Source organism: Epinephelus fuscoguttatus, linkage group LG14 (assembly GCF_011397635.1).
Source record: "Epinephelus fuscoguttatus linkage group LG14, E.fuscoguttatus.final_Chr_v1".
Classification (NCBI taxonomy): domain Eukaryota; kingdom Metazoa; phylum Chordata; class Actinopteri; order Perciformes; family Serranidae; genus Epinephelus; species Epinephelus fuscoguttatus.
The window spans coordinates 19,505,983-19,519,515 of record NC_064765.1 but is presented as its reverse complement, the minus strand read 5'-3'; the positions used below and the strand labels follow the sequence as shown (position 1 = coordinate 19,519,515).

Sequence of the window (13,533 nt, the reverse complement as noted above, 5' to 3'; positions counted from 1 at the left end):
TGTGGTTGTAGGATTAAGAACCATTAATCACACGCATGTGAAAATACAAGCTTTCACATTTGATCAAAGATGCTTGGATATTGTGAGCACAAGATTAGGACAGAAATTATTCACTTTGTACTCTGCGTCTTCCAAGGTCTAACTGCTGCTGTCAGCTACAGAATAAAGTTGTACAATTTTAATATACAGTTTAAATATCCTCTTACCTGTAGTACTATTTACCAATCTATATTGTTTTGGTGTTGGAGATATGGGCTGTAGAGATGTCTGCCTTCTATCAAATATAATAGAACTACATGGCACTTGGCTTGTAGTGCTCGAAGAGACAGTAAAATGTTGTGAGCAGTTTCATGTAGGAGCTATTTTCTTTCCACTGAACTACACCTTCCAATCATACCATTGCACAGAAGGAAGTGTGCATCTACTCATGAACGAGAGGCTTGTGCTTGACAGCACGAGATGTAAACATTCATGGCGTCCTCCTCGACTGTGCTGTAGCATTAGCAAGCCCAGTGGTGCTAGGTAAGCTAGCAGTAGATGCACGCTACCTTCTACAAATTGATACGGTTGGTCTGTGAAGTTCAATAGAAAGAAAATAGTTCCTACATGAAACTGCTAACAACAAGGTCTGTGGATTATCTTGAGTGACTGGGTCATGATTTCTGGAAAGAGACATTGCTGTTGAGTTTATCAAATGTATTTACTTGGCAACTCACACCAAAACCACCCAGACTGCTAAATTGCACTACAGGTAAGAGGAAAAATATGTATTTTTGATTTTGAGGTAAACCGTCCCTTTAAAAGAGTCTGTTTTAGATTGACGTCCAACTTAAACATAGATGGTTGATGACTAAAAATACCGTCACAATTTTAAGCTCAATAACCGGTTAATTGGTTAATTGCAAAAAAGATAGTATGCACAAAGTACGACAACATGTCATAGTTTAATAGCATTGTCTCAGGATTACCTGCTTTAGCTTGGACTCCGCACAGTCCCAACATGCACCTACAGACCTGAGATGCTCCGAACTGGATTCTTTGGCCAGGCAGTTTACGTCAGGTCACTCAGGGTAGTGTTGTCCTCACAGGAGATTGCAGGACTCCCTCCAGTCGTGTCCCAGTGGAAAATCCTTTCTTAAAATATCAGTAGGAAGAATAATAGGTTAAAGGAAAGCGAAGCAGACTGCATCAGTGGGTCAGGTCCCAGTCATGTCGTGAGGAATAACACTGTATTTCAGTTTGACAATGGAGTCATTCTCATCTTTGGTTTTGTGTTGTTTCACTTAAGCTTCTTTCAGTCATACCTAGCCATTGAACTTTGATATTAGTCTCCATGTCAAGTAAAGTGTCAAGTAAAGTGTTACCATTATTTATTTTTGATACTAGTAAGGAGTGTGTGGGGTATGAAGGGATGTAGGAAAATACTGCCATGCAAATGAGGATCAGGTGCTCAGCAATAAAATGGAACACAGAAATTGCCCTCACTGGGGATTAATGTTTTCGTAGTAGTTAAATCAGCAGTGTCAACATCCACTTTTGTTTGTCAGCTGTGAAGAAAAGGTGAAATGCGTATTGTGTAGCAATGCAAGCCTTGGGACCGGCTCAGGCGCAAATCCACTTTGTTTGAAGCACCTTAGTCAAAATGCAAAACTGCATACTGTACTTTGCATATTCATTTTAAGCCACACGTTGCTCTCTTTTATTCCTTTCTTTGCCTTTCTGTCTTTTTAGTTGTGTCGTTGTGCTGGACTGGAGGTAAGCCATGGAGGATGGGAAGCCAGTGTGGGCGCCCCACCCCGCCGACGGGTTCCAGCTGGGGATGATCGTTGACATAGGAGCCGACACGCTAACCATAGAACCACTGAACCAGAAGGGCAAGGTGGGTCATCACACACAGGCACATGCACATACACAGGCTTTCCATTTGCAAGCAAAGAAAGTCCAGCTGGGGATATGTGTGAGAGGCTTGTTGTTCTTTCATGTGGCTCAGTTGATGTAAGGATTGCTCATTCATTAAGTGGCACACATAAACTAGGTGTTATAATCCCAGGAGGATGCTCACACCATACACAAACACACACATTCATAAACTCATTTACAAGACTGTCACGGAGAATTACGATGCTGTGTGTGCGAACTGAAGTATTTTCTGTAGTTTTGTCGCCATCTGTCTAAGGTGCGATTAGAGAGGCGTCAGCACAACAATGTGTAAAATGTGAGAAACACGAGAGACCACATGTACAGAGGCATGAATAAATGAAGAGCGCAGCAGCAGTTGCGCTGATAGTGTTGCCTAGAGGGAGAGCTGCTCATTAGGAGGTAAAGGCCACCTGTTACACCTGAGCCGTCACGTGTCCCCAGCAAGCAGGCCTCTGATGTTTACAACAGGCATGGACTAGAGCAGTTGCCTCTGCGTTGGTTTCGTCTAATGCTTCACCACAGCTACAGACCATTCTAGCCTCAGACATTTTGACTTGTTAAAGTGAGCCAGGGCCCCTGTACAAGAACACCTACACTGGAATGCTATCATTATTAGCTGCAAGGTTCAAAATGTCCTCTAGAAGAACAGTCTTTTAATTTTCTTTTTTTAATTGTTTTAACCTTTATTCAACCAGATTAAATCTATTGACAGGCAGCAACATAGATTACATAGAACAAAATACATCATCAAATATGCAACACAAAAGTGAACAATTTCAAACATAAAATGACATTGTTATGAAGAAAAACTAAAAAGTATGCTGACAAATGCTACAAGCAAACCATAAGACAAACAAGACAATGGGCAACTATAAACCATACAAAAGTCAAGCTAAAATACACCCTGACATTGGCATATTAATGATGGCAAACATAATTTCTGCAACAGCGCTTTGAAACAGAGTGTGGATACCCGACTCAAGCCTGACGGGACCCGTCAGAGCCCGAAGGATCGGGCTGGGTCCGAATAACAAATCAGAAATTTTCCCCGGGTTCTGTTTGGGTTCGGCCCACTTAACATGCTGCTGTGTTGTGCTATGGCCTATTCAAGTGCTGCAATTTGTTATTTACGTGACAACGCCGAAACGCAACACAGGCTCCTCTCCGACTGAGTGTGTGTACAGTGCTGTGCTGTGCTGCTGTGAGAGCGGTGTTATTTGAATGTGCGTAACAGCAGTCTTTTGATGGTCATTTACATACTGTCTATAACAATAACTATGTCAGGCAACAAACTGCATTGGGATTGGGCCGGGTTCGGACTTAAAAATCAGAAAGTCTGTCAGGGTCGGGCTGGGCCTGGTGACAACTGTCTCGGACTCTGGTGGGGTTCGGTCAGGAAAATGTGGCCCAAACAGCGTTCTACTTTGAAACGGCCTATAGGAACTAATGAGTGCAACTTTAAATCCCTTTGCCAAAGATTTCACATGGAGCTGCATACATGAAGGCGACTTTGCCAAACTAAGTTTGATAGTTTTATGTTACTTTTGATCTTTTATTCTGGAAATTTTTATGCCTTTCTGGTAAAAAAAAAAAAATGAAGTCATGTTTAATATAAATTCCTTGCATTCCAAAAATGTCTATCCTTGTTAAAGTCATTGTAACCTCATACAATGGTCCGTATGATATCTAACGAATTAACACCCTATGAATGACATTACCCAAAGTAAAGTTACGTGGTTAGAGTAAAGTTTAGTAGCTAGTGTAAAGTTAGATAGACATGGCTTAGAAAAAGGACATGGTGGGCTGTTGGTGGCTTTGTGGATAGAGCTGGTGCCCCATGTACAAGGCTGTTGCTGCAGCAGCCCGGGCTGAACTCCAGCCTGTGGCCCTTTGCTGCATGTCACTCCCTCTCTCTCCCCCTTTCATACTTGACTGTCCTATCAATTAAAGGCAAAAATGCCCTAAAAAAATCTTTAAGAAAAAGGACATGGTGACGACGTGTCTCAGAGTTCATTTGTTTTTACCCAGTCCCGAACACTGGTCTCCTGGGTGAAAGTCCTTTGTTTGTTTGACCCATCCACAACCCCAACTTGCCTCTTTTCACAGGCTTTATCTCTTGATACTACTTCCTTACAGATTCAGCACAAAAAAGTATGTCATATATTTATTTTTTATTCTTAATATATTAAGTACTAGTTGTATGTATTGTAACATAATGCACATTTTTATTTCCATGTTATTATAATACTCTTTTTCTACATACTTCTATTTCATACTTTTATTCTTACTTATTATAATTCCCTGTTCGTCACATGGGAGCGACTGTAGCTAATTACAATTTCCTCTCGGAGATCAGTAAAGTATTTCTGATGTGATTACAGCCTTCCAAATTATGTGGGTTATACACGAATTACTGGCTTGTGAGAGAGCTTGTGAGTGCGCGAGAACAGCCAGTTAAAGTACTGTAATACTAGTAAAGTTGTCAGAAAACCTTGTGTTTGCACTGCAATACCCCAGCTATTTTGAGAATCACTTTAAAATTTGTCTGAGGGAATCATAATTGACACTGAACTTTATTTTAATGTCAAGATGTCACCAGATACCAGAGACCCTCTGAATCGAAGTCGCATTGGAAATGAGTGTATTAAGACTCTGCATAAATGCATAAATATTTTTATGTTCTGCTACACTGAGCTGGGGTAGTTTGCAGTGAATTTCATTTTGCATACATGTGAACTTTGAATGATCATGATCACTTTATTGCAAGGCGTAAACTCCTGTCCAGTGAGGGAATGAAAGGCCTATTGAGTGTCTCTCTCTTTTTCTTTTTTTTTTCTTTTTTCTTTTTTCTTTTTTACTGCTGTGTGGAGCTCATTAGGGGCTCAGCTCAGCGCACAGCCCTCAGCACGGCCGCCTCTTCTTCTTTGTCAATTTTATCGGTTAGACATTTCTCACATGGTTATTATTGTTGTGGATGTCCAGATTGAGCCAAAGTACTGAAGCACGCACACAAAGCAGATTCTGTTTATGCTTACAGCCTGTTTGCAGTAATAAACCATGCATCACAGCACAGACTGGGGCACACGCGCACACACACACACACACACACACACACACACACACACACACACACATACAAGCAGTGGTATTGGAACTTGTAAATGGAGCAAAAGAGTGTTTATTATTGAAATATATATTGTACAGGGAATGGTCAGACACAGTTATAGTTCTGCTGTAATCACGTCACGTGGTCTTACCTTCTTAAAGGCGCAGTGCACGCCCTGTTTAAATGTCGAGGGTGGAGTTTGTGACTTGATTGGCTCCTACGAGATCAGCACAGAGCCCTGCCGTCATCTTGTCTCAACCACACACACACACACACACACACACACACACACACACACACACACACACACACACAGCATACACTCACTTACTCACTCAGGTGTTCGGATCCAGTTGCTCTCCCACCAAATTATTCATTATCCTGCCATGTCTCCCCTTGTTTCTCTCACAGCCGGCTTGTTCCATTGAGTTTATTTCCATTAACTCAGACTCTTAAACAATAGAGTGAGAATATCAGTAACTAATTCAGCCTGGGAACATGTCGCACCAAACATCATTACTGTGATCTTTAACCATGATGAATGATTCATGTTTATGCATTCTTGCTTAGCTTGTTATTACGCCTAATATTCCCCCCACGCTTTTTATTTTTTTGGGATGCTTATAAACACTTGTTTTGTGTCATATCAAAGATAAATAGAGAGGGATGAATAGAGACAGTGCCACCTGTTGCATGTCTGTCTCTTCTGGAAATTACATCATGTGAATGTTGTAATAATGGAAACTGTTTTCGTTGCAGACTTTTCTTGCTCCGATGAGCCAAGTCTTCCCAGCAGAGGATGATGTCAACAAACATGTAGATGACAACTGTAAGTCAACACATGTGGCTTTTACAATCATGTTGTTAATCTTAGCACATTTAATGAATAGCTTTATTTTATTTGTCTTGTTTGTTGTTTGTGTCCTCTATTTTCAGGTTCCCTTATGTACTTGAATGAAGCCACTCTTCTGAACAACGTCAGAGTGCGGTACAATAAAGACCACATCTATGTATGTTTTCTTCTCCATCTATACTTGTCTGCATATTAGCACAAGTTTCTGCTCAAGTGCTCTTGCAATAGCTTAAAGGCACAGTTCACCCTCAAATTAAAATTACATATTATTGCTGTTATCCTCTGAGCTATTTATCGATCTGGGTGGTTTTGATGTGAGTTGCTGAGTGTTGGAGATATCAGCCGTAGAGATGTCTGCCTTCTCTCGAGTATAGTGGAACTAGATGGCACTCGGCTTGTGGTGCTCAAAGCACCAAAAATATATGTTTGAAAAACTCAACAGCAATGTCTCTTTCCAGAAATCCTGACCCAGTTACTCAAGATAATCCACAGATGTGAGCATATTAAGCTCAGCGTGCATCTACTCATGGACAACAGGCTGTAACGTTAGCTAGTTCCGTGGTTGTAGGTGAGCTAGCAGTAGATGCACGCTTTCTTCTGCGCAGTGATATGGTTGGCGGGTGAAGTTTGGTAGGAAGAAAATAGCACCTACATGAAATATAGGAATTACTTTTTTTGAAATTTAAAATACATTTTCAAAAAACTCAACAGCAATGTCTCTTTCCAGAAATCATGACCTCGTTGCTCAAGATAATCCACAGACCTTGTTGTGAGCAGTTTCATGTAGGAACTATTTTCTTTCTACTGAACTACACCTGCTATCATTGTGCAGAAGGAAGCGTGCATCTACTCTTGAATGAGAGGCTCATGCTTGTGACGGCATGAGATGTAAACATTAATGGCGTCCTTCTCAGCTGAGCTGTAACATAAGCTAGCTCAGTGGTGCTAGGTAAGCTAGCAGTAGATGCACAATTCCTTCTGCAAATTGATTTTGTTGGTGTGTAAAGGTGGGTTGAAAAAAATAGTTCTTATAAGAAACTGTTCACAACAAAGTCTGTGGATTATCTGGAGTAACTGGGTCAAGATCTCTGGAAAGAGACGTTGCTGTTGAGTTTTTCAAATGTATTTTTGGCGCTTTGAGCCAGAATGACATGCAGCAAAGGGCCACGGGCCGGAGCCGAACCCGGGCCGCTGCGGCAAAAGCCTTGTACATGGGGCACCTGCTCTATCCACTAATCTACCGACGCCCCTAGTTCCATTATATTAAAGAGAATGCAGACATCTCTTTGGCTGATATCTCCAACACTCAGCAACTCACACCAAAACAATCGAGACAGATAAATAGCACTACAGGTAAGAGGATAAATATGTGTTTTTGATTTTGGGGTGAACTGTCCCTTTAAAGTCACTTCTATCCAGCTGCATCAGGAGATACAGTGACAAGCTGGGAGACAGCAGGAGAGAGGATCCCTTTCCTTGTTTCCCTGGGGGGAAAGCACCAGGTGGTAAAGAGGGGAGGGAAGCTAGAGAAGGGTCACAGAGTCAGACTGGCAAACCCAATCCTGATCCCAGTCACTCACTTAGGAAATGAGAAACAGCTGGTAGACAGGGAAAGCAAGACAGGGAAACAAGTTAAGGTGTGTCTCGTTTTCGCCTCTGTTGTCTCTCATTATTCAATAATTCATGTGTATTTTAGCTGGTTATTGACTGTCTCTAAATACAGCGACTCTAATCATAGATGTTTTCATATCTCTTACAGACTTATGTGGCCAATATCTTGATAGCTGTGAATCCTTACTATGACATCCCCAAACTTTACGGCCCTGATGCCATCAAGTCGTACCGGGGGAAGTCACTGGGAACTCTGCCACCTCATGTCTACGCTATAGGTGAAAGCTCAAACCTTCTTATCACTGCTAGGAAACAACATTTTTGTCGGGTATTGCTATAACCATGACAGTCCTGTATTACCAATATGATCCAAATTCTTGTTGGAAACAAATGTAATTTTTGCAATACTGAACCAAAATCTCTAAGGCTTTTATTTAACCATTGTATAGCCTACATTTAATTGGTCTTTGGACTTGAATAAAATATTATTTGTTAGTTAAAAATGTCAGTGTCCGCATACATTTTGAGTATAACAAGTGTGACGTGAATTTATTGTAAACTTATTGATCATACATGGTTAGTTTCAGATACATAAATGTGCTGGTTCTGGTATTATGTGCAATATATGAGTGGCTGATGTGCAAAACTGTTATGTAGTAGTGTTTTTATGTGTTTTTTTTTATGGTAGTAGGCTTTTCATTTCCTCTGGACTATTATTGTAAGGCAGCAATACTTGTGCAGCTCCTGAGTCCAAGACAAATTTCCCTACGGGCACGATCAAGTATTTCTTATCATATCGTATCGTATCGTAAATTTAAAAAAAACGTACCGTACTCTAATTTCACTGGATTTTAATGCGAATTTAAAGAATATTTAAGACTCTTAAAATTAAGAAAAAAAAATACAAAACTGTCAATCTGTACAGGGAGCTCTTTAAAGCAGAATAACATATGTTCTTATTATAATTTGAATATGTTGAAGTTCCCAATTCTGTTTTTTGTAATTATTTTTATTATTATTTAATTTTTATTCATTTAAATTGATGCTCTTGTTTATTTGTAGGATTATGATGAGTACACGTCTGCAATGTTTGTATATTTGAATGTTTTTCAATAACAATTGAGAGGAATAAAATCCCTGTTAAATAAGGGGGAAATGTACAGAACTACAAACTTAAGTAATATCACAGCACTTAAGGAGTAAAAGAGTTGTATGTGAAACACATTACTGATGATATATTTTACTGGTACTGATAGGTACTAAGAGCTTTAGGGTTACTTTTTTAAGGAGAATGTGTCTTTTTTTAGCCGACAAAGCCTACAGGGACATGAAGGTTCTCAAGATGAGCCAGTCCATCATAGTTTCTGGTGAATCCGGTGCTGGAAAGACTGAAAACACCAAGTTTGTTCTCAGGTATGAGTATCATCCTACATCCCATATTCATCCTCCCTTCACAGGATATAAAGTGGTCCAAACCGAAATATTTCACCATTGACATGACCTTTTGACTGCTCATACCTTTTCAGATATCTAATGAAAACTGATAAACTGTGGAGGTAGTAAAACAACACTGAACTGGATCTAATTGCCAATTTAAGTAGCAAAAATGTAGCTTCTTCGCAAAGGGAAGTTATTGTCATTATAATGTGAGAACAGTGATTTGGGTTTTGGTGTTTCTGTCTTACTTTTTAAAATCTATTTATCATGGTAAATGTCTTCCTTATTTCATCTCCGTCCTGTAGATATCTCACCACAACATATGGAAGTGGGCAAGATATTGACGAGAGAATTGTAGAAGGTAATAAATGAGTAACTAACTATCAGTACAGTATGTACCAAATGGAGGCAAGGTGATCCTGATTGTTTTTCTGTATTCAAATCTCAGCAAATCCCCTCCTGGAGGCCTTTGGAAATGCAAAGACAGTCCGAAATAACAACAGCAGTCGCTTTGGGAAGTTTGTGGAAATCCATTTCAACGAGAAGGTACCAGATGGTCACTGATTCCATTCGAGGCTCCTCTATACTTTGATGTGTGTGAAACATGACTTTTGAGATCTGGATCTTCTCTTGTGTTACCAGAATGCAGTCGTGGGTGGATTTGTCTCACATTACTTGCTGGAGAAGTCGAGGATTTGCATGCAGAGTAACGACGAGAGGAACTACCACATCTTCTACAGGCTGTGTGCCGGAGCATCTGAGGACATAAAGAAGAAGCTGCACCTGGACTCTCCAGACAGCTTCAGGGTCAGTGGGCTTAGACAGTCCCCAGAGTCTGCAGTGCCAACGTTTTTTAGAAGCAGAACACATGTTATTGACCACTGTATTGTACAGATGTACCTGAATCCGAATATGTTATTTGGGAAAGCTCAAATAATGTGATGGAAACAGATAATTATTCTACCAAAATTTCTCATTATTTGGAAGAAAGCCATGATTAACATGTTCGTGCATTGTTTCTTTAAGTTGTTCATATCATTGTGGATGGCCACAAGATGAATATGTCCATTCTATTTGCAACACAGAACTTTGATTTCACTAACTAGCTATCTCATTTACCACACATTAGTGATGAACTCGTCGCTTTATTTTGTTGCCCCCACTGAGTCAGTGCACAGCAGGCAGAGAGCTCACTTTTCCCAGCTATCACTCAGTGAAACCCAGGTACCGTGGAGAAGGAAGCTTCATGTGCAGGAGTTCCGAGACAAAAGCCTGGTGTGGCAGCTGGATTTTTTTCAAATCCCTGCAAATTATACATCAAAATGAAAGTCAGAATCTGCAGCTTTAGCTGTATTTGTGTCCAGTAGCGCGGCCGGCATGGCCACGGGTTTCATTCCAGACCATGCCCTTTCCTGAATGTCGTTCCCTCTCTTTCCTCCTGACATGCTTGATCTGTCCTGTCCAATAAAAGCTACCCAAATAATTATATTAATTATATATGTTTTACCTTATATTTCAGTTAATATTTACCCTACCAATATTTCATGTTTATATAAACAATTGGAAATTAAATGAGCTGGGAAATTAATGTGGAATTATGAAATAAAATCCCCTGAAATAAATAGAAGTAGTCCTTTAAATATCTAATAAAGTTTTATTGAAAATCTTCATTATTTATATGTTAAAATATACTGACTTATTTTAATATTTATATTTACATTTATTTATGTGATTGTATATTTATTTCCTTTTTTTCAAGGATTTATTTCATGGCCATATTTATTCATGTATTTATTCAATATTGACTTAAATGGTATTCCATGTGGTGGGGACAATGTATTAATGTATTATACGCCTTTAATAAAGCAACTTGATGAAGGCACAACAGATGCATCCAACTAGTTTTAGGTTAGAAAATACAACATCTGCCTGATTTAACGTGACTTACGGTATAAACCATGGCCACTTTCAGTCCTCTATCCAAATACAAATACAGATATTATTATATTGGTTGAACAGTTACAGATAGACATAATGGCGTCTCTGTAGACCTCTACTGTTTTGTGACCCAAGAGAATTTCAGCTGTGACACTCCAAAGTGAAATGAAGGTGAGAAGTTATGGTCCTGTTTTTGGAAGAGACAGAAATTATTTTAAAAGCTGCTTTTAATGTAATTAAATTGCATTTAATAGTATTTTGGAGTGCACGTAGGTTGGTAGTTCTGAGGAAGCCCACTAGATGTCACAGAAGCTTATCTTTTCATCATGTCAACACGTCCTCCCATGTGAAATCAAAATCCCCCTCAGTGACAAAATATTTCTCAATTGACTTCTTTCCCTTCTGAATGCAATTATCAGCTCAGCGGGGGCAAAGTCAGAGAGCATAAAGGTGTTTACCGTAGCCTTTATTTTCCTCCACATGCTCGACAAAACAACACTTACCGGAACAACAAGCAGCTCAAGCTGTTCCTTAAGATGTTTATCATAGTGTCATTATATCAGGTCCCCGAGGTGACACCCACATCAACAGAGGCAATTACTTCACGTGATTCACCACTAGTCAGCTGTGGAGCAATATTAGGAAGACAACAAAGTAAATCTTTTAGACGATGGAAATCAATACAAATATCCCCAGCAGGTTTGTCGCCACCAGTGAAATGCATTTACACTGTGCCTGAATTTAATTTATCAAAACACTGATTGTGTTTAAATGTTTTTTAAGCTGATTTTTCTCCGTTGCAGTACCTGAACCGAGGATGCACCAGATACTTCGCCAGTAAGGACTCTGATAAGCAAATCATGCAGAACCGCAAGAGCCCCGAGGTAATGTCACGTTCTGTTCTGGTCTCATCACTCCAACCACGATACATGATTACTTTGGACACTTGTATTACAGTTAAGGAGCAAAGGCAAAGACTGTATTGTAATGCTGCACTTTTTGATTCTCTCCTGTGCAATAAATCCTACAGATACAGTACATGTGCATTAATCTTTTCCCCAATAACAGTGAGTAAGCACTGAAAGCAAAGCCCAGACACACGTTTAAAGAAATCAGCTGCAGACATGAAACGCCAAGCAGGAATTGGTCAATAAGAATAAGAAGAATAAGAAGAATATTTCATGCTAAGAAATTAGTTCAGGTCTGTGTATTTGATGAATTATGTATGACATGAAAAAGAAGCGGTGGCTGCACAGCCTGCAGGAGATGTGTAATTAATATCATGAAACAATTAGGAGAGTAAGTGTGACATGTTTCTCTCTCAGGGACTAATTATACATGTTCATTTCACTCCTTGTTTTCTAAGATAGAATATCTTCTTTAATGCTGATCAAAGTTTCAGGGAGATCAGGTGAGAAAGTGGTAAACAAAGGAAGTGGTTTCAGTTGTTATTAATGGGTTTATTTAGCCGAGTACGTTCAGAGAAATGCAATGATTGAACTTTTGTTTTTACCTTAGAGGCCAATCATAAGCTACTGTATTCTTTGATTTTTATATGTAATTTAATTTGCTCTGTATTCTGCTTTTTCTCTGAAATATTGTAATCACACTTTATTTCTAGAAGTTCAGAAGCAGCTGGTGTGAGATTAGCCGTGCTTTGGCTTCACTGTGACCCCCCTAAGTCCAGGTTTTTTACTGCTTTATGTATTAATCAGAGATGGGGACTCAGTCCAAGTCAGAATTGAGTCACAGATTTGATGACTTCAAACTCGACTTGTAAATAAAAAACAACTTGGTTTGGATTTTAACACGAGTGACTTGAGAGATAACTTGCACTTGAGCCTTTTGATTTGACAGTACTTCATACTTTACCCCTGATGAAAAGACTTTTTTCCCCAGCAACATCTTACTACAGAATGACGAAAACTCTGTGTGTGTGTGTCTGTTCCACGTTTTTCTCCTCACTGACTTGGTCAATCCATGTGAAATTTGGCACAGTGGTAGAGGGTCATGGGAGGATGCGAATGAAGCAATATTACATCAATTGGCCAAAGGGGGGCGCTATAGCAACCAATTGCAAACTTTGAATGGGCATATCTCATGCCCCGTATGTCGCAGAGACATGAAACTTTGCACAGAGATGCCTCTCCTCATGAGGAACAAATTTGCCTCAAGAACCCATAACTTCCGGTTATATAGATTTTCCACCATTTTGAATTTTTTGAAAAACACTTAAAATCGATCTCTTCCTAGGAAGTTTGACCGATCTGCATGAAACTCGGTGAACATAATCTAGGGACCAATATCTAAAGTTCCCTCTTGGCAAAAGTTGGAAAACTTACTAAAACTGAGCTTCTATAAGGCAATGAATATTGCAGAGGGCGTGGCTCATCACATAAAGGTGTATAACATCTCAAGGGTTTCACCGATCACCACGCAACTTTGTAGGCATATGACCACACATAATCTGAGGGGACCCCTCCATTATTGACCCCATCAAACAAAATGGGGGCGCTAGAGAGCTAATTTCTTATCTAGGCCTAACTGCCATATCGATTTTTACTAAACTTGGTAGATATGTAGAACAGGACGCCTCAAGGTGACTGGAGAACTTTAACTCTAATTGGCAACTGGGTGGCGCTATAACAACAGAAAAATGCTTATAAAT

General features: G+C 39.7%; 1 protein-coding gene across 2 annotated transcripts in view; it reads left to right on the top strand.

Annotated features, from left to right (window-relative positions):
- Nucleotides 1–13,533, top strand: part of myo6b (myosin VIb) — a 62,863-nt gene that overhangs the window by 2,515 nt on the left and 46,815 nt on the right. For both annotated transcript variants that reach the window (XM_049596576.1, XM_049596575.1), the window contains exons 2-10: nucleotides 1,732–1,879; nucleotides 5,786–5,855; nucleotides 5,963–6,036; nucleotides 7,639–7,768; nucleotides 8,798–8,903; nucleotides 9,233–9,288; nucleotides 9,376–9,473; nucleotides 9,570–9,734; nucleotides 11,669–11,749. In XM_049596576.1, coding sequence (XP_049452533.1) covers nucleotides 1,763–1,879; nucleotides 5,786–5,855; nucleotides 5,963–6,036; nucleotides 7,639–7,768; nucleotides 8,798–8,903; nucleotides 9,233–9,288; nucleotides 9,376–9,473; nucleotides 9,570–9,734; nucleotides 11,669–11,749 — 897 coding nt within the window. In that variant the 5' untranslated portion in view covers nucleotides 1,732–1,762. The remainder of the gene's footprint in view (nucleotides 1–1,731; nucleotides 1,880–5,785; nucleotides 5,856–5,962; nucleotides 6,037–7,638; nucleotides 7,769–8,797; nucleotides 8,904–9,232; nucleotides 9,289–9,375; nucleotides 9,474–9,569; nucleotides 9,735–11,668; nucleotides 11,750–13,533) is intronic.